The sequence below is a fragment of the Centropristis striata genome, chromosome 10, assembly GCF_030273125.1.
Source record: "Centropristis striata isolate RG_2023a ecotype Rhode Island chromosome 10, C.striata_1.0, whole genome shotgun sequence".
In the NCBI taxonomy this organism is placed as follows: Eukaryota; Metazoa; Chordata; class Actinopteri; order Perciformes; family Serranidae; genus Centropristis; species Centropristis striata.
Genome location: NC_081526.1, coordinates 37,106,969 through 37,131,315, shown reverse-complemented (window position 1 = coordinate 37,131,315; position 24,347 = coordinate 37,106,969). Strand labels below are relative to the sequence as shown.

Genomic DNA, 24,347 nt, shown 5'->3' with positions numbered 1-24,347 from the left:
CAACCCAAATCTAATACCATTTTTCTTCTCCACAGTCACCACAGGATAACTTTGTGTGTCACTTTCCATCCCAGGTTCACAACATCACCACCTCATTTTGCTTCCATGTCATTTCCTTCTCTTCATTAACTCTGTCTTTTTATCTTTCTTTCCCAGTGAAACCTGTGTTCAGGCACAGAATTGCCCCCGTGGAGATTAACATTGGCCACCCCGCCAAGTTTGAATGTGAAACTGAGGACGCTCCGAATGTGAGCTTCAAGTGGTTCAAAGAGGGACATCTCTTGAAGGAGGGGGATAGGTACAGGATAATCAGCCGCTTTAGCACCTCCTCTCTGGAGCTTCTGAGCCCAAACAAGGAGGATAGCGGTGAATACTCCTGCAAGGCATCCAATCAGCATGGCAGTGACGAATGCTCCGCCTCTCTCCATGTGACAGGTAAGAGCAAAGCAAGTTTCATTCTTCTTCGCTGCCTGGGTTTGGAGCTGTTGTTGGTTTTGAATTAAAGTTACATCTAGAAATGTTGCTGATTTATTTTTCCGACAAGGTATCATCTTTTACCAGTCAAACCTCTGCGCTTTCTATGGCTTAATTGTGATTTTTTAAAGCTTTCTCATGCTGCTGGTTTGTTTTTGGTTAAGGTAAATGAAGGGTATAACATTACCACTAATGTGTTTCTCTTTTTCTAAATCTTATAGAACAATGCCCCCCTGCCTTTATAACTAAACCTGACCCTCAGACTGTGTATGTGGGAAAGAGGGCAATGATACAGTGTGCAATTTCAGGATCTGCCCCCCTGAATGTTGTCTGGTTCAAAGACACCCAGGCCTTACCCAAAGCGCCTACACACTACCAAATGTCTTGTGAAAAGAATAAGCACACTCTTGAGATAACCAGACTGGAGCCTGCTGACAGCGGGCTCTATGTGTGCAAGGTGTCTAATAACATCGGGACATCTGAGTGCAGCATGGAGCTGCGGGTTATTGATAAGCCCAGCTTTGTGCAGCCACTGGGTCCCATCGCTGCAGTGGTGGGAAGTCCTCTGCACCTGGAGTGTCAGGTGGACGAGGACACTGGAGTCACTGTCACCTGGACCAGAGATGGTAGAAGGGTCCATCAGTCTCCGGACTGTAAACTGTCTTTTGAGGATAAGACGGTTACTCTTGATATCCTAAAAACCACACTGAAAGATTGTGGAAATTATGTGTGTACAGTGACAAATGAAGCTGGGAGTGCAACTTGCTCCACCTCTGTGAAAGTTCAAGGTAAGCGCTGTCCCATAACTTTTCATGGTTCTGCAGCATTTGAAGCCGTTTGCAAATCTGCAGCACTGAAATGAACATGACTGTATTGTTTGGTGTCAGTGCAGCTTCAGCTGCACATGTTTCATGTCTGAAATCTTTTCTCTTTCATTGTTGGGTTGTTATTTTTAAACCACTTCTTTGACTTCATATCGGCTCTTTTTAACCACGCTCCTCTGCAGAGCCGCCAGTCTTTGTAAAGAGGCTGGAGGCCGCCACAGTTTGGAAGCAAGGCAGCAATGCACGTCTACAGTGCACCGTCAAAGGATCCCCCGAACTCCACACCACCTGGTTCTTTAATAACAGCCAGCTGCCCATTGGTGGCAGGTATAACACTAGTCTGAAGGACGGTGTCACGACTCTGGAGATAAAGGATGTCATGATGAGTGACAGTGGAAACTTTACCTGTGAGGTTCTCAATGACTCTGGGTGTGAGAGCTGCAGCACTAAAGTAACAGTCAAAGGTGTGTAGACTTAGACTCTTATTACAGAGAACATGTTCCTGCAGAATAAGAACCCTTCTAACTGAAACGTCTGTTCCCCTTTAGAACCGCCATCATTCAGAAAGGAGTTACACTCTTTAGAGGCTGTCAGAGGGTCTGTAGCTGTACTGGAGTGTGAGATTGCAGGCTCTGCACCATTTGAGGTGGCCTGGAAAAAGAATAAGAAACGCCTTTCGGCAGATAAGAAGTACAGGATAGTGTCGCAGGGATCTCTGGCTGCTCTGGAGATCCACTCATTCGAGAGCGCTGACGCGGGTGAATATGAATGCGTCGTATCAAATGATGTCGGGTCAGTAACGTCAAAGTCAATGACCAAACCCAAAGGTTAGTGATGTAAAAAAACATACAGGACAGTCTTATCCCTATTATATTACTGTGAACCTCTGGGCTGATGTTTATATCATATTACAGAGCCTCCTATGTTCTCAAAGAGGATTGAGAGTGCTACAGCAGTGTCTGGAAACACAGTGAAGCTGCAGGGAACAGTGAAGGGCTCAGCCCCCATCACTATCAAATGGATGAAAGACTCTGAAATACTGAGAGATGACGATCCAAATGTGAAAATGACATTTGAGAACAACATCACCAGTATTTCCTTCTCATCTGTTGAGATAAAGCATGGCGGCAAGTACACGTGTGAGGCCAAGAATGAGGCGGGGCAGCAGAAATGTGAAGCAGTCTTAACAATTCAAGGTCAGAACACATTCCTGCTCATTAGAAGTGTTTTTAAATTTCGGACATTCTGTGTTTTTAACTCTAAAACTGGTGTTGTATTATAGAACCTGCTAAGATCTTAGAGAAAACCGAGTGCATCAGTGTGACTGCAGGAGATTCTGCCACATTGGAGTGTGCGATCTCTGGAAGCCCGGAGCTCAAAATCAAATGGTTTAAAGAGGGCAAGGAGATGATCAGCGGACGTAAATATAAGATGATAATGAAGGAAAACACGGCCATCCTGAAGATCCTCACTGCAGATAAAGGAGACACTGCAGAGTACAGGATGGAGCTGTCCAATAAAGTGGGCAAAGACGAGTGCACCTGCTCAGTCGTTGTTATAGGTTCGTTTTAACCCAGAATACTTATAATCTTTAATAACAGCTTCAAAGAACTTGTGCTCGTTATATGTTAAATATATTCTCTCACACAGATCGTGCAGCTCCACCGTCCTTCACCAAAAGTCTAAAGAAAGTGGACGGGACTATTGGTAGTGATGTGACCATGGAGTGCAGAGTTTCTGGCTCTCAGCCAATTGTTGTTTCTTGGTATAAAGACGATAAAGAAATCCACAGCAACAACAAATATAAGCTCGAGTTCAGTGAGATCACAGCCTCTGTGACGATAAGTGGCCTGGAGCAAAGCGATGGTGGAGTTTATAAATGTCTGGCCGCTAACGATGCCGGAGAGAAAGAAACCAGCGGCATTTTGTCCGTCAAAGGTCAGAGGAGATAAACTAATTCAACCTGAGATTAAACAGAAATTAGGCAGACAGGTTATGGATAGGCTTTCAACATGTATGCTCTTTCTTCCCCAATGACTCCAGAACCTCCTGTCTTCACGCTGAAACCTGAGTCCCAGGAAGCTTCACCTGGATCAAATGTTGCCATAAAAGCATCCTTTACAGGATCTGCTCCTCTGGTTATTAAGTGGTTCAGAGAGGACAAAGAGATTTTCACTAGTGGGAAGTGTTTTATAAAGAAAGATGCCACTTCCAGCTCGTTGGAGCTTCACTCTGTGAAATCCAGTGACTCAGCTAAATACACATGCCAAGTGTCCAACGATGCTGGGAAGGTGGACTGCACTGCAGCTCTCTTTGTCAAAGGTGCTGTTTTATTCTGTCTTTTCAAAGAAGTCATGCGCTCAACTGTTGTTTCTTCACCTGACCTCTTGTTTTTACTGTTCTGTAACTGTTAATTTGCAGAAGCCCCAACATTTACAATGAAACTCGAGCCTTCACAGCTGCTGAAAACTGGACAGCCTCTGAAGCTGTCCTGCAAAGTGCAGGGCACTCCTGTTATTACCATCAAATGGTTTAAAAATGGCTCAGAAATCTCTGCAGACCACAGACATACGATGTCCTTCGACAGTGCGATAGCCACTCTGGACGTAGAGGCATGCTCTGTAGAGGATAGTGGAGAGTATGTGTGCATGGCGTCCAGCGAGGCCGGCAAAGACCAGTGCAGCAGCTCAGTGACAGTCAAAGGTTGGTTCAGTCTGTTAAAGACATGAAGTCTGGTCCACAGCGTTCTTTAACATGTTCAGTGCTGCCTACAACAATGGGAAGTCATTTACATACAAAACCAGAAGCGTCCACTTGAGACGATGTGACTGCCAAAATACTGTCATGTTGTAAAGCCCAATTTCCACCAGAGGGAAGCTTCACTCAGAGTCAGTGCTTCTGAGAGTGAGAGACAGCAAACAATCAAATTAAATTCCTTTGGAGGCAAAGCAATCTTTACAGCATAATACCCTCTCTTGTTCTTTGATCTTCACGTCAGAGACAGAAAAACTTCCCAGAGAAAAGAATCATGTTGACTTGTGTTGATAGAATCAGCTGATCACTGATCCCTAATCAGCAGGACTCATGTCTTGTTTACCCTGTAACTTCAGGCTCCAGGTTCACCCTGTAACCTCGGGCTCCAGGTTTACTGCCAACTCTGTGAGTCGCCCTGTGATTGACAGGTGACTTCTTGCCCAGTGGTAGCTGGGATCGACTCCAGCCTGCCACCACCCTCTGAAGGATAAGCAAGTTTAGCTGAGTAATGGATACCTAGATGGATGAAGTGTTATTAAATCCTACTGGATGAAAGTAAATAACTGAAACAGAGAACATTATGCTCTCTTGTTATGTTATGTCATGAAGTGACAGATGCTGACTGCATATCTCACAAAGTACAACACTTCTTGCAGACTTGTGTGTCAAACAAAGGAGCAGCCCAGTAAAGGTTTCTAAATGACCTCTGTTTGCATAAGATCAAAGTAAATTAAAAACAAAGGAGATGCAGTGATATATCCACAGTGCTTCCTATTGTACTAGTTGGAAGGATTTTCACATGTTCAGTCACAGTGATTAACAGCCAACCAGAAGAAATGAAGAGTATTTCAGTGTTTGCTTCCCAACAGAATGCAGAGAATCCATGTGTTCGTAATATGTGTGCTCTGAACAGCTAAAGGAACCCTGTGGACCAGAACTTCCCTCCTCAGCTCTATATAACATTTAAATATAACACTGATTGTGTTTGTTTCATAGAGCCTCCAGTGTTTGTGAGGTCTTTCGAATCTGCTGAACTCCTGAAGGGATCCGTCATTATCTTGGAAGGAACCGTTTCAGGTTCCTCTCCGTTTGAAATAAGTTGCTTCCTCAATGATAAGCTGATCAGAAATGACAAAAAGCACACGATCAGTGTTGAGAACGACACCGTCACTCTGCAGATCTCTCACTGTGAGAGTGCAGATGCTGGGACATACCTGTGCACTGTAGCAAATGATGTTGGGGAGACGTCTTGTTCTTGCCAGATTTCACTGAAAGGTTAGTCAGCGTCCAATACTGTCTAAGCTTTTCTTTCCAAATGCTGCCCCACTGCCTATGAATTCAGCTTTTATGCAAATTTCAGCAATTCAATTTTGTGGCATTTTGGACAAATTCTTACAGTGAGCTATGTGCATTCCTGTGATAACAATAATCTGAATATATAACATTTTGTCTGAAGCATATTTCAGTCCTAAATGGTTGTGTAGTTTTCTACAAGCTTTTCTTATTTCAGCAGCCAGGGAGAAGGTTAGATCAGTGAGAATATTTGCAATGTGGATCCTCTGTGTTTAATAACCCTCTTGCAAACTACAGTCTGATCTGTGGTCTTCTCCCACTAGAACCACCATCATTTGTTGAGAGACTAGCGGATATGTCCTGCATGGTGGGCTCAGAGGTCTCTATGAAGTGTTTGTTGTCCGGATCACTGCCCATGACTCTCTCCTGGATAAAGGACGATCATGAGCTCACAGAAGATGAGCATGTTAAGATGTCCTATGAAACCCAAAGTGCCGTGTTGAATTTAAAAAATGCTCAATTATCACACGCCGGGAAATATGTGTGTCAGGCACAGAACAAAGCCGGGACTCAGCGATGTGCTGCTGTGCTCGTAGTCACAGGTTTGTAGGATGTTTGTTTCTCGTCTTTACTGCTGTTGCTTTTCTGTTTCATCTGTGGCATTAACACCTGTATATGGTAGCACCTAACTCTAGTTTTGGACCGTGTTGTTATCCCAGAGCCAGCAAGCATTTCAGAACATGCAAAGTCCATCAGTGTAACCCAGGGCGACCCAGCAAGGCTCGAGTGCAGGTTCTCAGGTACCAAACCGCTCAAGTGCAGATGGATAAAGTCGGGAAAAGGTCTGAGCTCAGGCCAGAGATACAGAATCCAGAGCTCTGACAGCCGCTCTGTGCTCACCATTACTGCTGCAGAGAAAAGCGACAGCGCTGAATACACCTTCGAGGTTTCAAACAGTGCCGGTTGCGCTTCATGTGACGCAACCGTCATGGTCTTAGGTCAGTTTATTCCAAAGTTTCACATCAATAAGATTTTATCGTGTATTTCGTTTCACAAACAACTTAACAAACGTCATTTCTGCACTTTGTGTATAATAGATCAGATTATTAAACCGTCTTTCACGAGAAAACTGAAGGAGACAGAAGCTATCAAAGGATCCTTTGCTCATCTGGAGTGTCTCGTCTCCGGCTCCCTGCCGATGACGATACAGTGGTCCAGAGATGAGAAGGAGATCCAGACTGATGACAAACACAAGTGCACATTTTTTGAAAATGTTGCTTTCCTGGAAGTCAGCCGTCTGGACAGTAAAGACAGCGGCCGCTATATCTGCAGCGCTGAAAACAAAGCAGGATCTGCCCAGTGCTCTGGGGTCCTGTTCGTTAAAGGTTAGAACTCAAGTAACTTTCTTACAGTTTAAGGCATATGTCATGAATATGTTATAATAGGATTGTTGGGTTTTGTCCCTCAACAGAACCACCGTGCATTCTTGAAAAGCCTGAGTCCATGAGTGTTTTGCCTGGATCAAGGATTAAGTTTAATGTTCGTGTTTCTGGCACGCCGCCGCTGACCATCAAATGGTTTTCAAACAAGAAGGAGATACGTTCCAGCGCCGACCGCAATGTGGTCAAAGACAACACGTCGAGCTCCCTGGAGCTCTTCTCTATCAAAACTTCTGACTCTGCTGACTATGTCTGTGAGATACAGAACGATGTGGGCTCCACCTCCTGTCAGGCAACACTCTTTGTTAAAGGTTAATATCGGCCTCTATCCTTTATCTTTACTTTGCAGTTATCACCACACTTAAGTAACTCCTGTATGCATTTGTTTCAGAACCTCCCTTTTTCATTGAGAAACCTGAAGGTGTGTCAGTAGTCAGAGTGGGAGACAATCAGGTGTTCAAGTGCACAGTGGCTGGTACTCCAGAGATCTCTGTGCGCTGGTTCAGAGGCGGAGCTGAGATTCACCAAAGTGTCAAACACAAGCTGTCCTTTATCAACTCTGTAGCCACCTTAGAGATCTGTGAAGTTAGTGAAAACAACAGTGGAAAATACTTCTGTGAAGCCTGCAACGCAGCAGGCACAGAGAGCTGCACTGTCGAGCTCGAAGTGAAAGGTTGGTTTACATCTCATTAGTAAATGATTCGTTCCATCACTAATCTGATCACACGTTCTTTAGCCCTTATTGCTTTGTTATTTCAGAGCCTCCTCGGTTTGCTGAAGAGCTGACGGCTCTCGATGTTGTTAAAGGCTCCACAGCAGCGTTTGCTAGCCGAGTGGCAGGAAGTGCTCCGTTTAAGGTCACATGGTTCAGAGACAAAAAGCCAATCAAATCCAGCCACAAGTACATTATGGTTGATGGCGAAAATGTCAGCTTGAAAATCCAGGATGTAAAGGTGGAAGATGTTGGTTGTTATGAGTGCGTGGTAGCCAATGAGGTTGGGACCTGTACCGGCTCTGCAGCTTTGTCTCTGAAAGGTTAGTTTGACATCACAAACATCAGGCATACAGCACTGTGCACTTTCCGTCGTTACAATGACTAAAATCTTTTCTTTGCAATAGTCCCACCGATGTTTGTTAAGAAGATAGAAAATGTCTCCACTGTTCTGGGGAAAGTTGCGATTTTCCGCTGCACCGTGGACGGTTCTCAGCCTCTCTGTGTGCAGTGGCAGAAAGATGAGAACTGGATCCCAGAGGATCCAAAGATTCAAAGAACTTTTGAGAACAAAGAAGCCACTCTGAGGATTCCTGCCTGTGAGGCGGCTCACAGTGGGAGATACACCTGCCAGGTGGTGAACGAGGCCGGGCAGGACAAATGCTTTGCTGCGCTCATTGTGCAAGGTACCTCTTAATATGCTTCATGCTCGAGACTTTGGCATAACACAAGCAGCTTTCATGGCAGTAACAAGGTACTCACCTCTTTTTCTTGGTGCTGTAGAACCACCAACCATCCAAGAGAAGCCACAGGTCGTCAAAGTGACTTGTGGAGATCCAGTTAGTCTGGAGTGCAGGGTAGCTGGAAGTCCTCATATCAGGGTGAGGTGGAGCAAAGAGGGTACAGAGCTCCAGTCCAGCAGAAAACACTCTCTGTACTATGAGAACAATGTCAGCAGGCTTAACGTCCCGTCTTCTCAGCTGGACGACGGGGGCGAGTACCTGTTTGAAGCCACAAACTCTGTTGGCTCGACCAGCTGTACAGTCATGCTGGTTGTTTTAGGTTTGTAAAAACTCTTGTTCAAACTAATATTTATGGTTATAGATTTCTCTTTCACTAACTATCTTTTAATATCATTTTAAACAGAGGAAGTTATTCCCCCGACGTTCATTAGGAAATTGACAAACGTCCAAACACTGATGGGTTCAGTGGTGAGGATGGAGTGCAGAGTGGCCGGTTCGCTGCCGATATCAGTCGAATGGACAAAAGGACGTGAAAAGATAACCAAGAGCTCCAAATATGAACTTTTGCACACTGAGAACAGCGTCTCACTGGAGTTCAAGCTGAGTGAGAGCGCTGATACAGGAGAGTATTCCTGCAAAGTTTCCAACAAAGCAGGCAGCTGTGTGTGCAGTGGAGTCCTCACAGCTAAAGGTTAGAATCTAAAGGTCAACTTCATCTTCAAATCAAATCTTTAACTTAAAGGTTGTTGGTCATGTATCGTAATCTTTCTCCTGTGTGGGTTTTAGTGCCACCGAGATTCGTGTCTGAGCCCGAGTCTCAGGCTGTCGCTCTGAAGTCTGATGTGCTCTTCAAAAGTGTCTTTGAAGGAACGCCTCCCTTTATTGTGAAATGGTTCAAGGCTGACAGCGAGCTCATCACAGGACCATCATGTACCATACAGCTGGAGGAATATTCCTCCTCTGTCAAGCTCCACTCAGTCGGGGCGCTGCAGAGTGGAATTTATTCTTGCCAAGTCAGCAATGAAGCCGGCGCTGTGAAAAGTGCGGGAGAGTTATTGGTGAAAGGTTGGACTCTTCTTTTTTTTGTCCACCTCCATCATCACCTCTTCTTAACCTCCATCTTTCTTTGTCCTTGTCTTCTTTTCCTCCCAGGGTTATACATGTTGTCTTCAGTGTCTCCATCCTCCATACGTAGCATTTATTACTTCATGCTGATGATAATAACTTAATCTTTTTTTGATTTTGCAGAGCCCCCTCAGTTTGTCCTGAAACTCCCTCCCACTACCTTTGTGAAGCAGTGTGAGGGACACCGCTTTGAATGCAAAGCCACCGCCTCACACTCCCTCAATATGTGCTGGTACAAAAATGACCAAAAGATAACTGACGGAGACAACTATAAAGTAATGTTTGTTGACTCGACTGCGTACCTGCAGCTGCACAGCACCAGGTTTGAGGATAACGGCGTCTACACCTGTGAGGCTCATAACGATGCTGGCAGTGTGAGCTGCAGCACCGTGCTCACAGTCCAAGGTCAGCTACCAGTGGATGTCTTTGCTACACGTTGTTTTTGTGGATTTTTTCCCTAAACTTGTTAAGCATGAAAAACACAGAATGAAAATCCCCTCAGATTTTAATATTACATCTTGTTTTTAGAAACCTTTCTAAACCCTTCAGCCCCACCTTCTGTTTATCTGTGACAGCATGAGTGTTGCCTCTTTTTTTAAAGAATGACCTACCCCATAGTATACCAATGATTTCCCATGTCATTTTCTGGATGGACTCCTCGAGCATGGACTGAACTTTAGCATGAATCTTTCTGTGCGATTGGAACTGCCCGACCAAAGTCTTTTCAGTTTGTTAATATATCTGTGATATATTTTCCAGAGGCCCCATCCTTTACTAAAACACCTAGTCCAGTGGAGGGCATTAAAGGGAAAGATGCCAGCCTGCACTGCGAAGTGTATGGCACTCCACCTTTCCAGGTGAACTGGTACAAAGACAAAAGGCCACTGAAGGAGAGTAGGAAGTATAAGATGGTCAGTGAGGGCAGCTCTGCCACCCTTCACCTGATGAAACTGGAGCAAGATGACGCTGGCCTTTACGAGTGCAGAGTGTCAAACAATGTAGGGAGCGGAAGCTGTCGCACCACCGTTAGCCTGAAGGGTTAGTATACATCAGTGGGCATTTCCTCAGAGCTCAGTCTGCTATTACCTGTCCTCACCTTTCATCTTTCCATCACCATCCAGAACAACCAGCGTTCATCAAGAAACTGGTGGACCAGTCTGTGACCGTCGGTCAGCAGCTGACAATGACGGCTACGGTCCGAGGCTCGGAGCCTTTGACCGTGTCCTGGGTTCAGGACAAGGACCACATCCTCAGAGACGGGGACAACAGGAAGATCACCTTTGAAAATAACGTGGTCACTCTTGTCGTGCCAAAGGCCGACTCGACCACAGCTGGTAAATACACCTGCCAGCTGAGGAACGACTCCGGAGTGGTGGAGTCCGTCTCCCAAGTCACTGTTCTAGGTTTGTAGAAGTCCAGACAGTATCAAGTTATCAGCAGTGACAGTGTGAGGGTTTATTTAGCTTAATATCTTCTTCCCTAATTTCTAGAGCCCGCAGCAATCGTGGATAGCCCTGAGTCCCTGAACGTGAAGTCGGGAGAAAACGCAGCTCTTGAAGTTACAGTCTCTGGTTCACCAGAACTGAAAATTAAATGGTTTAAGGATAACAAGGCACTCTCTGCTGGTGCCAAGTATCAGACGTCCTTTACAAAGAAGGTGGCCACGCTGAAGATTCGCTCCGCAGATAAAGCAGACGCTGGAGAATACAAGCTCGAGGTCACAAACCATGTCGGTACAGCCTCTTGCAAAACTAATCTCTCTGTCTCAGGTTGGTGGCCATCAGGACCTTTAACAAACTTTTGATTCCTTTCATTAGCAGTTAGCTCCAAAATGCTTTATAACTCTTTGTTTTTTTGAAAATAGATAAGTTGATTCCCCCGAGCTTCATCAGGAAGCTGAGAGACACCCACCTTGTTGTGGGTAAGCCCGGTGAGATGGAGTGTAAGGTCACTGGCTCTGCTCCTTTAACAACATCCTGGTTCCACAATGGCCAGGAGATCAAGAGTGGGCCGAACTATGACATTAGCTGCACTGAGAATACCTGGAAACTGAGAGTCCCAACAATCAAGATGACAGATTCTGGCAAATACACATGTAAAGCTGTGAACGCAGCAGGAGCCAGTGAGACGAGTGCTTCCATGAACGTGACAGGTCAGTAGAGTGAACAAAGACCAGAACAGACGTGTTCGTCAGCATGGACGAGACTACTGACAGAAAGTTAACGATTATCTTACAAAACATCTTTTTATATCTGAACCCAGAACCTCCATCTTTCTTGGAAACACCTGAAGAGAAGGAAACGTTGCCTGGCAAAAATGTGTCTTTCTCAGCTAAAGTGAAAGGCAGCGCCCCCCTGAAGGTGAAATGGTTCAGGGGAGCCAAAGAAATGCAGCACGGACGGGGCTGCGAGATCGTCCTGAAGAGCGACGTCGCCACTTTGGTGCTTCACAAAGTGGAGAAGTCCCACGCAGGAGAGTACACCTGCCAGGTCATTAACGACGCAGGGAAGGAGAGCTGCCCTGTGAACCTGGTGGTCAAAGGTTTGTTAGCATGATCGATGTCTTTTTTTTAACAAACTGTGCACTTCTTAAAGTGAAATGTTTTGTAACTGACGATGGACTTGCCTCTCTCAGAGCCGGTCCACTTTGTGAAGAAGCTGAGGGACATTTCCACCGAACAGGGGAAGTCTCTGAGGCTGGAGGTCACATTCGCTGGGACCCCCACTGTAAACGTGGCCTGGAAGAAGGATGGTAAACCCATCTGGGCCTCTTATCAGTACAATGTGATCACTACTGACACCTCCTGCATCCTGGAGGTTCTTAACTCTGACAGGATGGAGGCGGCTGGTAAATACTCTTGTGAAGTAGACAACGGAGTGGGAAGTGACCGATGTGAAGCTAAAGTGTCCATTCTAGGTAAAGTCTTAACGTGCATGTACTACGAGCTCAGTTTAATTTGTAATAATTCATCATTCATTCACTTATTCATTTACAACATCTTATCATCACCATCATCATCTTTCACTTTAGAACGACCATACTTTGTTGAAAAGATGGAGCCGGTGGAGCTAACAGTTGGGGAATCGGTTACCCTGAAATGCCGTATTTCAGGAACTCCAGACATCTCTGTCTCTTGGTTTAAAGCTGATGGAAAGCTGCGCAAGTCCAACAATTGCTCAATGGACTTCACAAACGGCGTCGCCACTTTGAGACTAACCAACACGACCAAGTTCGATCACGGCGAATACGTCTGCAAGGCGGAGAACCGGGTCGGCTCGGCCTCTGCCAGCTGTAAAGTGATGCTGACAGGTGATGCTTGTTTTCCATACTTCTTTTGGGTTTGATTGTGGACAATCAGTAAGTTATGTGTTAATGGATCCTTTAGAGTTTCCTTTGATTTTACAAGAATTTTCCTCTGGTCTTGGAAGAAATACTAATACAGCTTCCCCTCACTGTTTCTGATAAAAGTTACATTTCATCCATAAAGCAGAATTAACTTTACAGGCAAATGCATGGCAACATAACAGTGGGCACATGGCTAACAACAGCATTGCTTCACAGAACCTGTGCGCTTCGTCAAGAAGCTGGAAGACACTGCTTTCACAGTGGGTCAGCCACTGAAACTAGCCTGCACGTACACCGGCAGCCAGAGGGTCTACGTCACGTGGAAAAAGGACGGGAAGCTGATCTGGGCCTCCTATCAGTATAATGTTAGAACCACCGACTCTACCTGCATCCTCGACGTCCTTAACAGCGACCGGCCTGAAGCAGCTGGAACGTACACTTGCGAAATTTCCAACAGCTCTGGAACCGACGTGTGCCACGCTTGTGTCACTCTAGGTAAAGTCACAAACTCTTAACACACCATCTGCTTTCAGCTCCTCTACTAACTGTGTCAGCAGCAAAGGCCTGCTGTGTTTGTGCAGCTGGGTACAACTTTGATCACAGTTCAGACTGCCTGCATGCTGTCTTAACATGCAACTAACCAACCATTACTTCTCTCAGAACCGGCTCGCTTCGTTAAAAAGCTGGAAGACACTTATTTCAGACTCCGCGAGCCTTTGACCCTCAAGTGCACCTACATTGGAAGCCAGAAAATCGACGTGACCTGGAAGAAGGATGGCAAACTCATCTGGGCGTCGTATAAGTACAACGTAAAGACCACTAGTGACACCTGCGTCCTGGAGGTCCTCAACAGTGACCGAATAGAGGCTGTTGGAAAGTACACATGTGAAGTTTCTAATTCTGGGGGAAGAGACATCTGCCACGCTAATGTCAAACTAGGTAACCAGTTCAGTACCTTGTTTCTTTACAGGGATTTTCATTTGCACGTCCACAGGATATCACGTAAGCTTGTTTAACAACCTGTGCTCATCTTCTCTAACACCACCACTGCTCATTGATCTCTCAGAACCAGTTCGCTTTGTGAGAAAATTGAGAAACACCTTCTATAAAATTGGCCGCCCTCTAACGCTGGAGTGCTCGTTCACCGGCAGCCAGAGGATTTACGTCAGCTGGATGAAGGACGGCAAACCCATCTGGGCGTCATACAAATACAACGTTAAAACCACTGACTTCTCCAGCACCCTGGACGTCCTCAACAGTGACCGGCGGGAAGCTGTCGGGAAATACTCTTGCGAGATTTCCAACTCAGAGGGCACTGATATCTGCCATGCAATGGTTAAGATAGGTAAAGCCAGAACAAATGCAACTCATGGCCATTTTTGTTCTTTTCACTTATTTAAAATCATAAATTCTAATCCCCTGCAGACCAATACTTTCAGGTGCTTGCTGTAACATAAAACATGCCACTAACAGCCCCATTGCTTCCTGTAGAACCTGTGAGCTTCACTAAACCGCTGGAGGACACCACCTTCAGACTGGGCCGGCCCCTGGCGCTGTACTGTGCGTTCAGTGCCAGCCCCAGGGTCAGCGTGAGCTGGAGGAAGGACGGCAAACCGGTCTGGGCCTCCTATAAGTACAACGTCAAGACTACAGAGGACTCGTGTGTGTTAGAGGTCCTCAACAGTGACCGGGTTGAAGCGGCAGGCAGATACTCCTGCGAGATTACTAACTCTGAGAACAGCGCAGTCTGCTACGCTCAGGTTTCTCTAGGTAAAACATCAAACATTAGGCTTCATTATCTATACTGGGAGAGCCTCCAGTGACAATTACATGATAATATTTAATATCTACAAACAACTGATCTTATTTTAAAGATTTAACATTTAAATTTTAAAACATTTCCAACAACATTCAAACCATTTAAATAACGGACAAGCTTTGTGTCCCCTCATAATACGTTGACTTCTTAACAACACACTTTATATGTCAGGATCCATAAATATCAGAGAAACAAGTGGAGCAAATGTTCCTCTACTGACATGCCGAACCTGCTTTATTCCGATTTAATCAGCAAGTCCATTTGTTGTTGGCTCCTGGTAAAAACCTCCTGAAAGTCAGAGCACTGATACACAGATTTTTAGTGTCAAGCTGCATTATTCCGTGTTTGAACCAGTTGTAATCAAAGAGAGGAGCAGACCTCTGACTGGTGGCAGTAAATTACATATTACATACATACATTAATATTATAAACTATGTATGCTATTATCAGCACATAAGAATATACAATCTGGGTTTATTTTTTGTTGGAAATCATTAAGAACTGAAAACAATGAGCCTTATTAGGTTTTTTTCTGATCTAGCTCACTTGCTAACTTTAATTCTAACAACCTGCTCAGCCTCCTCAGCAGCTGACTAACTGCTAACATCCTTGCTTCTCCTAGAACCTGTGCGCTTTGTGACCAAGCTCAAGGATATGACCTTTAGGGTGGGCCAGCCTCTGAGGCTCCAGGTCACCTACACGGGCAGCCAGCACGTGTATGTGAGCTGGACCAAAGACGGTAAACCCATCTGGGCCTCCTACAAGTACAACGTGAAGACCACAGACAGCTCCTGTGTCTTAGAAGTTCTCAACAGTGACAGAGAAGAGGCTGCTGGGAAATATTCCTGTGAAATCTCGAACGCTAGCAGCTCGGCTATCTGTGAGGCTCATGTCAGACTAGGTAACTGCTCTAAAACACTCACTCACTCACTGCTCTGCCAGCAGCTCCTTCACATCACTAACACTGTTGCTTCTCTCAGAACCTGTGCGCTTCGTGAAAACGCTCGAGGACACGTCGTACCGCCTGGGCGACCCGCTGAGGCTAGCGTGCACGTACGCTGGCAGTCAGCGGGTTCACGTGAGCTGGACGAAGGACGGCAAGCCGATCTGGGCTTCGTACCAATACAACGTGAAGACCAGCGAGTCCTCGTGCGTCCTGGATGTCCTCAATAGTGACAGACAGGAAGCGGCTGGACTCTATTGTTGCCAGGTCGCGAACAAAGAAGGTTCTGTCACCTGCGACGCTCATGTCATTTGTAAAACCTCTAAGAAAGGTATAACTCTCACATCTCACTAACACTAAACATTAAACTTTGGCTTTTGCAAACACATAGCTGTAGAAAGAATCTCAGCCCGGACTGCTTCTGTTCTCCTGGTCTGCACACGACAAAGAAGGCATCTTCCATCCTTGAAAAAAATAGTTTCTGTTTGTTTATATCCTGAAACATTCAATATAATCAGACATGGAAGAGGAAAAGCGTGGCGATGGCCTCCTGCAGCAAGGTGTTGCTGTGGGTTCCACGGCTGGCTGCTCACTGCTGCAGTCTGAGCTAAAGGAGGTTCTGGAGAACCTGCAGGATTTTGTGTAATTTTGTCAGAATTCTGGCTGATGTAGGTCATGAAGAGACAATCATCAATATACTATGAAGTGTTAAAATCCAGTTAAAAGTTCCTTGTAGGTATTTTAACAGCTGTGTTAAACAACCATCTTCTTGTTATGTTTCATACGAAATCAACAAATTGCAAAAGTTTTCCTAAGAAATCATACAAAGCCTTCATGAAAATATTTTCAGTAGGTAAATGTAAGAGGACAAAGCATTTGGGATTCATGTTTTTTGGCATGGACTCTGACAAATAAAATAAATAAATAGAACAAAATTAGATTTCAGAAAGACCGATGGAAGAAACCCTGTGTGACCAGAAGAACAGGAGCTGGACGGGAGTGTGTTCAGATTCTACACTTCACTTCATTAAACTGATCAGTGAATTGTAACTAAGTTTTGCTTCTGCTTGCTTCCCTTCACCTCTGCACCTAACAACCCTCACTGCTCCTCACAGAACCCGCCCGCTTCATCAGGAAGCTGGAAAACACCACGTTCAGAGTCGGCGGAGCGCTGACGCTTAGAGTTGCGTTCACCGGTAACCAAAGAATGAACGTGAGCTGGAAGAAAGACGGGAGACCGATCTGGGCGTCTTATCAGTACAATGTGAAGACGACAGACTGCAGCAGCGTGCTGGACGTCCTCAACAGTGACCGAGAAGAGGCTCAGGGAAGATACACGTGTGAAATTTCCAACGCTGAAGGCTCTGATACCTGCCATGCTCATGTCAAACTAGGTAACACTAACCAACAACACTTGCTTGCAGTTCTCATCACTTATTCCAAGCATGAAACTCCTAAAGGTAACTGCTATTGCCACTCACATAGCCTCTCAGCGCCTCAGGTAAACGTCCCTGCAGTCACATAGCCTCTGTTTCTCCGCATGAGAACATCCACGGACTCCTCCGCATGCAAAGATTATCGGTTAGTTTCCATGACTGATTTCAACATTGCTTCTCTCAGAACCCGTACGGTTTGTCAAGAAACTGGAGGACGTCTCCCACGAGCTGGGTAAAGCTCTGCGGCTGGAGTGTACGTACGCCGGTAGCCAGAGGGTTAACGTGACTTGGAAGAAGGACGACAAGCTGATCTGGGCTTCTTACCAGTACAACGTCAAAACCACCGACTCCTCCTGCGTCCTGGAGGTCCTCAACAACGACAGAGCCGCCTCAGCCGGAAAATACACTTGCGAAATTTCCAACGCTGCAGGAACCGACACCTGCCACGCTCATGTTAAAATAGGTAACACATTAACAAACACATCCTGCATCTCATCTGGTTCTAACGTCGGTGTAGTGATTGTCTCCTGTGGTCCCGTGCTCATTAGTAACATCAAGACCTGAAGCGTCCTGGTTACAGTGTCTTGTGTTTCGGGTTGGTTGGTTCTGTGTTCGTTCGGTCTGTAAAGAAACTGTTTTGACAGCATGTTCTCCATGGTGTCATGGTTAGGTCAGATAAATATTTGCTTGCTGGACAAAGGGATTCATAACTGAAATATTTGTTAATTAGGTTATATTCTGTATTTGTTTGTTTCTGTGTTGCAGGTTGTTTTTGTTGTCTTGCTTGTTGTGGTTCTCTGTTTCCTCCACTGACATGATGAAGGCCTGGTGGCCTGGGAAATGATATTTCGAGGATTTTCCTAATGTCACAACACGGCCTGATTTTCTTCACTTTCTCCCCCACTAACAGAGCGCAAAGTCCCTCCAAACTTCACCAAGAAGCCCTCCGAGTCCATGATGGATTCTGTGGGTAAAATGGTGAAGATGGAGGGTCGGGTGTCCGGCTCCCAACCGCTGAATGTCACCTGGTACAAGGACAACAATGAAATCTACAGTTCTGACAAATACGACGTCAGTTTCAAGAACAACGTGGCCGTGCTGAGTGTCAGAGACTCCACCACCTCTGACGGCGGGGTTTACACCTGCACAGCAGCCAACGATGCCGGCCAGACTTCATGCAGAGTTTCTCTCACCATCTCAGGTATGAGCGGTTTAGTTCATCTTCTAAAACTCATCATGACTGGACTTCATGTTTTGTAGTGTGTTCCTTTATCCGTTAAAAACCCAAGAACCCAAACCAACTTGGTGTGACCTGAAAACAAAAATGAGACATATTGCATCTTTAGTAAGCCAATAAAAATGGAGCAAATGTTTTCGGGTCGCACCAGAAAGTGGCGCAGTAAAATTCAGCTGTGCATCCTCATATAACAGGTGGTTTGGTGTGATTAAAAGTGGTCCTAGGATGGAACCCTGGGGCACACCCTTGTTTTCACTCATAAAGTCGGATTAATAGCCACAACAGCTTGTGTTCCCAAACAGAGAACATGATTTTTCTGTTGTTGGTGTTGGTGTGACTTCACCACTTTTGGGTAAGAGTCTGACTTAAATACAAAGACTTCACAGTCTGGTTTAAGTCTGCAGAAGAGGCTCCAGCATCTCTTTCTGTTACTTGTCAAAAAAGCAGGTATCTGTAGCTGCCTCTTTCCCATTACTCCTTCAGAAACCGGACAGGCTCCAAAGTTCGACACCCCTCTGGGGCCGGTGTCTGTGAGTGAGGGCGACAAGCTGAGCCTCAAATGCCACGTGATTGGCTCCCCTACTCTAAACATCCAGTGGATGAAGGACAGGAGAGAGCTGAAGTCCAGCGGGAACACGAAAATCACATTTGTTGGCGGGACGCCTTGTCTGGAGGTCAGCGCAGTGTCGAAGAGTGACGCGGGGGATTACCTCTGCAAGGCCAGCAATGCCACCGGCACTGACTTCTGCAAGTCCAGAGTCACTGTGACAGGTAATCTGTTTACTGTTTTATTTTGAAGAATATTTTACTCCTGCAGAACTCAACCAGTGTTTCCAGGTTTCTACCCAACTTTCTTTTTTTTATGATATAGCAAGTCAAGATCATTATGAACATTTTGGCAAGTATTTGTGCTATTGAGATCATTTACCCACTAAAGTTTGAGGCATTAGTCCAATAAATACTGCTCTTTAATACACATCAAATTCTTTATTTTTCTGTGTTGTACACTGTAGTCCATTAAAACCACAAGATTCCTTTAATGCCAGTTAGTCTGAGGCTCTGACTGTGCTACTTTGTATCAGTCAGATGTTACAACTCTGCATTCACCTCCATCATTTCGTTTCAGATAAAGGAGTGAAGGCAGCCCCTGCCGAGGCCGCCCCCGCCCCCGCCGCAGCTGCTCCGGTCAAAAGACTCGACAACCTTTTCTTCATCGAGGAACCCCAAAACGTTTCCGTCACAGAGAGTAAGTTGAGCACTGCAGATCAACATGAACAGCATTACCTGCTTCTTTCAACGGTGGACTGAGCTCAATGATAGTGCACAAAGTGTTCAGGAGACATTTTCAGCCAACTTTAAGGGCCAGATACAGCAACACTGAATTAAATCTGAAAAATCAGAAAAAGAAGATTTTTCCAGCTTGTTCCAGAGATATTATGGACCAAATTTGGTATAGATTGCTCCAAATTTGAAATAATGAAAAACACAATTTGGACACAATTAAAATGGCAGAAAATCAAACTAGAGGCAGATAAAGAGGCGGCCTATACGGTGAGATCCGTCTGGAATTTTGTTTCTGAAACTGTCAATTTAAAAGTTACAGAGCAGAATATAAAGTTTACTGTTTTAGACTGCATATCCTGAGGTCCTCAGCCACAGACAGGACATGTGAGAAACTGAGTGAATGAACAGTTCAGAAACACATTGAACAGCAGGTAGTTATATATGCAGATGTGTTATGAGCCACTTATTAATCCATCACACTGAGACAGATGTGGAGCTCCATGTCTGATTGCGTTTTCTCTGCAGAGGGCACCGCCACCTTCATTGCCAAAATCGGAGGCGACCCGATCCCCAGCGTGAAGTGGATGAAGGGCAAGTGGAGGCAGATGACCCCCGGTGGTCGTATCTCCATGGAGCACAAGGGCCAGGACGCCAAGATGGAGATCAAAGAGGTGACCAAATCTGACTCGGGCGTCTACAGGTGCGTCGCCACCAACAAACACGGAGAGATCGAGTGCAGCGCCGAGATTGAGGTCACCAAGAAGGAGGTGAAAGAAGGAATGGGAGACATAAGGACGATGCTGAGGAAGTGAGTGACACGTGATTCTCTGTTTTCTGGTTCTCGTCGATGAGAAGACAGCAGCTCTGATCGTTTACTTGGTTTTTGTCAGGACTCCCTCAAAGCAGAAAAGTCCAAAGAAAGACGAAGACATCGATATCGTGGACCTGCTCAGAGGTCACGACCCCAAAGAATACGAGAGGATCCTGACTGAGCACAACATCCACGACTACCGCGCCATCCTGCAGGCCGTCGAGTTCCTGAAGAAGGAGAAGGAGATGCAGACCGGGAAAGTGGTGAGACAGAAAACTGCTGATGGTTTGACAGTGGTAATGAAAACCTTTTTTGGTTCCAGCTGGGAGCCAATTCTCCAAATCAATTTATTTTTGGTCCAGATGCTCTTAACGGTTCAAAATGACATGCATAAACTGGAACAAAATGGGTTCCATGTTGGTGATAAAGAAGAGATAAAACACACCTGAATGTTGTTCTGCTGCAGGAGGTGGAGCACGGCGGCCGGGTTCAGGAGGAGGACATGGCCCGACTCATCGAGCAGCTGGAGGGACGCGTCGGCACTGAGGTACCTGAGAAACACCAACACCAGGCTGAAAACACAAACAATAATCAGCCCCCAGATACCAATTATAATGCATCACAGCACAAACTGTTTATGAGAACATCCTGAAGTTTAATGTATTGTACCTGCATGTTTTTAGGGCTTAATATTAGTTTTTATCTACAGTAAATAGTCTCATTAAATCTCTCAAAGGATCAATCAAAGAAAAGACAGAATAGTGAGTTAAAATGAATTAGTTGTACATTAAAATACAACATTATTTATAATAAAGGATCAGGTCTCTGTTTGATGTCACCCCCCGAATTAGTAACATCAGTAAACAAAATACTGTAAGTTTTGTCAAAATTAATGTATTCTTTACCATTAATTTCAATTTCAATTTTGGTGTATTGTGTGTTCAACCTCTAACTCCTCGAGGACGTCAGGATTAAAACTGAACTGTAGGGGCGTCCCGTTGGCTCACACTGGTAGAGCGCGTACCATTAAGGCCGTGTCCTTGCTGCAGCAGACCCGGGTTCGAATCCGGCCTGAGGTCTCTTTGCTGCATGTCTTCCCCTCTGTCTCCCCCTTTCTATCTGTCACTATCTAAAAAAGCAGTAAAATGCAAAAAAAAAAATCTTAAAAAAAAAACAAAAAAAACAACAACTGAACTGTAGATTTGAGGTTCAAACAGCCACCGTGAGGCTGTAAAGATCGACCAATCAGAGCTGACAACACGTCTGTAATGTCCTCAGCCTGTCTCCGTGACGGAGGACATCAGCGACCAGACAGTGCCCGAGAGTCAGAGCGCCACCTTCGAGTGTCAGATCCGGATCAACTACCCGGAGATCACGCTCACCTGGTACAAAGGCACGCAGAAACTGGACTCCAGCGACAAGTATGACATCAGCAGCGTGGGTGAGCGCCACTACCTGAGGATCAAGAAGTGCCAGAGCAAAGACCAGGGCACCTACCGTGTGGTGTGCGGCCCTCACATCTCCAACGCCAAGCTCACCGTCACAGGTAAGTGTTCGACCTCCTGAGTGTGTGATGGATACCTGTCTGTCTGGCTGTACCGTGTCCTCATGTCCCGCTGCTTTGTTTTATCAGCAGGAGCTACAGTGAAGACAGGTGAGCAACGACTCCAGACTAACAGCTCACTCACCTCTTTATCTATGTTCTTCTTTTTTCTTCTTTTATCTTTAGTCAAAACTACAAAGACATCAATAATACAAACAGATCAATAATAACGTTCTAACCTCAGTGACTGTGATCAGACGTTAACTGTGTTAACCGTCTGCTTTTAGCCGAACAAATTCAATTCACTAAACGCATCCGAAGCATCGAGGTGAACGAGCGGCCCTGCGCCACCTTCGAGTGCGAGTTGTCCTTCGACCACGCCACCGTCACGTGGTACAAAGATTCGTGGGAGCTCAGAGAGAGCGCCAAATATAACTTCAGCACAGACGGCAGGCGCCACTTTATGACCATCCGTAACGTGACGGCGGAGGACGAAGGTTCGTTCAACACAGACGCTTTTCAATCACTGAAATCTCATATTTTAGAGGTTAGGAAAGTTGTTGGAATGTGTGAAAGAAAAAAAGTGACACATTAATAATGAACGTGTCGCTCCGTCAGGCGTTTACTCTGTGATTGCTCGTGTGGAGCCGATGGGAGAAGCTCGCAGCACCGCGGAGCTCTACCTGTCGGGGAAAGGTGCGTACGCTTAGAGATCAGATTTAAGATTAAATTAAAGTCAATGACAGTTAGTTATTATAACATGCTGTTACTTGTCCTTCACAGAGATTGGTTTAGAAAAGGTTCCTCAGGGTGAGTACTTTAAAGACAGAAGTATTAGCTCATCTTTTTATCTGAACATTAGTTACTGAAGTTGTGTTTGTGTCTGAACCTTCAGACGTCCCCGACTCGTCCGTTCACGTTCCAGAAGCAGCTTCTGTGTTTGTTCGAGGTGAGTCTGGACTTTAAAACTGTATCTCCATCTCTTTAACTTTAGTCTCTCAGCTCATTAATAAAACTCTTCTTCTGTCGAAAGATTCGTCCGAATTTTATCACTACGAAGAAAGAACCGAAGTGAAAGGTACAGAAAATATTATATACTAACTGTCATCACCTCCAACATTAATAACTCTCACTGTGCGTGAAGAAAAGTGACTTTCTGCATTTCAACATGGAAACATCTTAAAACCTTCAACATCTTCACCACCCCATAACTCTCATCCTCAATAACCGTGTGCTCATATTGAACTCCGTTAATATTAATTCAACTATCATTTCTCCTAATAACTGAAAAACCTCCACATGTGAACTCGTCTAATAAAACTTAAAACAAATGTGCAGAAGAAGAAAATGTGGATAAACAATCAAATTAAAGTCTGAGATTAATCTCAGATTCATGAGATCAGAATTCAGTTCAGTTCTGATTATTTCTTTAATGTCAGAGATATCAACATCATGAACTAAAAATAAAAGTCTTGAATCCTGAATTGAACGACATACTTCTTGATATAGATTGAAGAGATATATTTTTTCATTAAAAAATTTTTATTTTAGAATTAAGAATTCTTTCTTGAATTTTCAATCTCAGATCCGAGTTTAATGTGAGGAGTTTCCAAACTCGGTCAATTAATTCTATGAATTTCAATTAAAAGTTCTCACATTAAATTATTTTATCCAAGACTATAAGTCATTTTTGTGTCATTAAAAAAATAATATTGAAATAAAAGTTTCTCAAGATTCTCTGTTGCAGTTTTCTGATCTTAATGTCACAATTTTCAAATTCAAAGATTAAAGACTTTTATTTTAAATGTGTAAGGTGAATCTGCAGAATGAAGTCAGAATCTGGAGTTTTATATCAACCTTTGAGATTCATCTCAGAAGTGAAGTCATTGTTTTCCATCATCTTCTTGTGCACAAAGTTAAAATCGTTGATCAGATCCTCTAACGGCTGATTATCTTTAATGATCTGTAGCTTTCAAAAGTGTGATGGTGGAAGAAGAGACGCTTTCTGTGCGCTACTCCTCTGTCACAGGTATCATTTTCATTCTGTTTGTTTTGCTTTTCATGTCCGTCATCTTTCTGTCTTATTGTTGTTTATTCACACTAAATCTCCTTTAAGTGAATGACATTGGTTCGAGGTAAAGACCGGCGGCAGACTTCAGTTAGCTGCTTTCTCTCTAAGTTCAATTTTCTTCCTCACCAGAAGAGAAAAAGCCAGTTGGAGAGATAATTGAGAGGACTCATGTGGAGACGAGAGAAGTCGTCCCTGAAGGTACAAAGGCTTTTTTAGAAAAATGGCCAATCAGCTTGTGGCTGTTTCATGAAGCTTGTAGCTGTTTCTTGAAGCTTGTAGCTGCTTCATGAAGCTTGTAGCTGTTTTCTGAAGCTTGTAGCTGTTGCGTAAAGCTTGTAGCTGTTTCATGAAGCTTGTAGCTGTTTCATGAAGCTTGTAGCTGTTCGGTAAGGTTGAAGCTGTTTCATGGAGCTGTTTTGTGAAGCTTGTAGCTGTTTTGTGAAGCTTGTAGCTGTTGCGTAAAGCTTGTAGCTGTTTCATGAAGCTTGTAGCTG

General features: G+C 44.8%; 1 protein-coding gene across 1 annotated transcript in view; it reads left to right on the top strand.

Moving 5' to 3' along the window:
• Window positions 1-24,347, top strand: part of LOC131978685 (titin-like) — a 164,923-nt gene that overhangs the window by 29,950 nt on the left and 110,626 nt on the right. Inside the window, 46 exon segments of the mRNA XM_059342397.1 lie at window positions 157-435; window positions 696-1,262; window positions 1,481-1,762; window positions 1,847-2,125; window positions 2,213-2,494; window positions 2,581-2,859; window positions 2,949-3,236; window positions 3,342-3,620; window positions 3,720-4,001; window positions 5,049-5,327; window positions 5,669-5,947; window positions 6,065-6,343; window positions 6,443-6,730; window positions 6,817-7,095; window positions 7,176-7,457; window positions 7,544-7,819; window positions 7,904-8,182; window positions 8,280-8,558; window positions 8,643-8,930; window positions 9,026-9,304; window positions 9,488-9,769; window positions 10,124-10,402; window positions 10,486-10,767; window positions 10,855-11,133; window positions 11,229-11,516; window positions 11,627-11,905; window positions 11,999-12,280; window positions 12,395-12,673; window positions 12,926-13,204; window positions 13,370-13,636; window positions 13,758-14,054; window positions 15,151-15,435; window positions 17,092-17,371; window positions 17,813-18,108; window positions 18,628-18,915; window positions 19,271-19,390; window positions 19,954-20,236; window positions 20,319-20,502; window positions 20,706-20,786; window positions 21,518-21,785; window positions 22,040-22,279; window positions 22,401-22,478; window positions 22,645-22,731; window positions 22,816-22,860; window positions 23,752-23,811; window positions 23,983-24,051. Of these exon segments, the coding sequence (XP_059198380.1) occupies window positions 157-435; window positions 696-1,262; window positions 1,481-1,762; window positions 1,847-2,125; window positions 2,213-2,494; window positions 2,581-2,859; window positions 2,949-3,236; window positions 3,342-3,620; window positions 3,720-4,001; window positions 5,049-5,327; window positions 5,669-5,947; window positions 6,065-6,343; window positions 6,443-6,730; window positions 6,817-7,095; window positions 7,176-7,457; window positions 7,544-7,819; window positions 7,904-8,182; window positions 8,280-8,558; window positions 8,643-8,930; window positions 9,026-9,304; window positions 9,488-9,769; window positions 10,124-10,402; window positions 10,486-10,767; window positions 10,855-11,133; window positions 11,229-11,516; window positions 11,627-11,905; window positions 11,999-12,280; window positions 12,395-12,673; window positions 12,926-13,204; window positions 13,370-13,636; window positions 13,758-14,054; window positions 15,151-15,435; window positions 17,092-17,371; window positions 17,813-18,108; window positions 18,628-18,915; window positions 19,271-19,390; window positions 19,954-20,236; window positions 20,319-20,502; window positions 20,706-20,786; window positions 21,518-21,785; window positions 22,040-22,279; window positions 22,401-22,478; window positions 22,645-22,731; window positions 22,816-22,860; window positions 23,752-23,811; window positions 23,983-24,051 (11,661 nt within the window).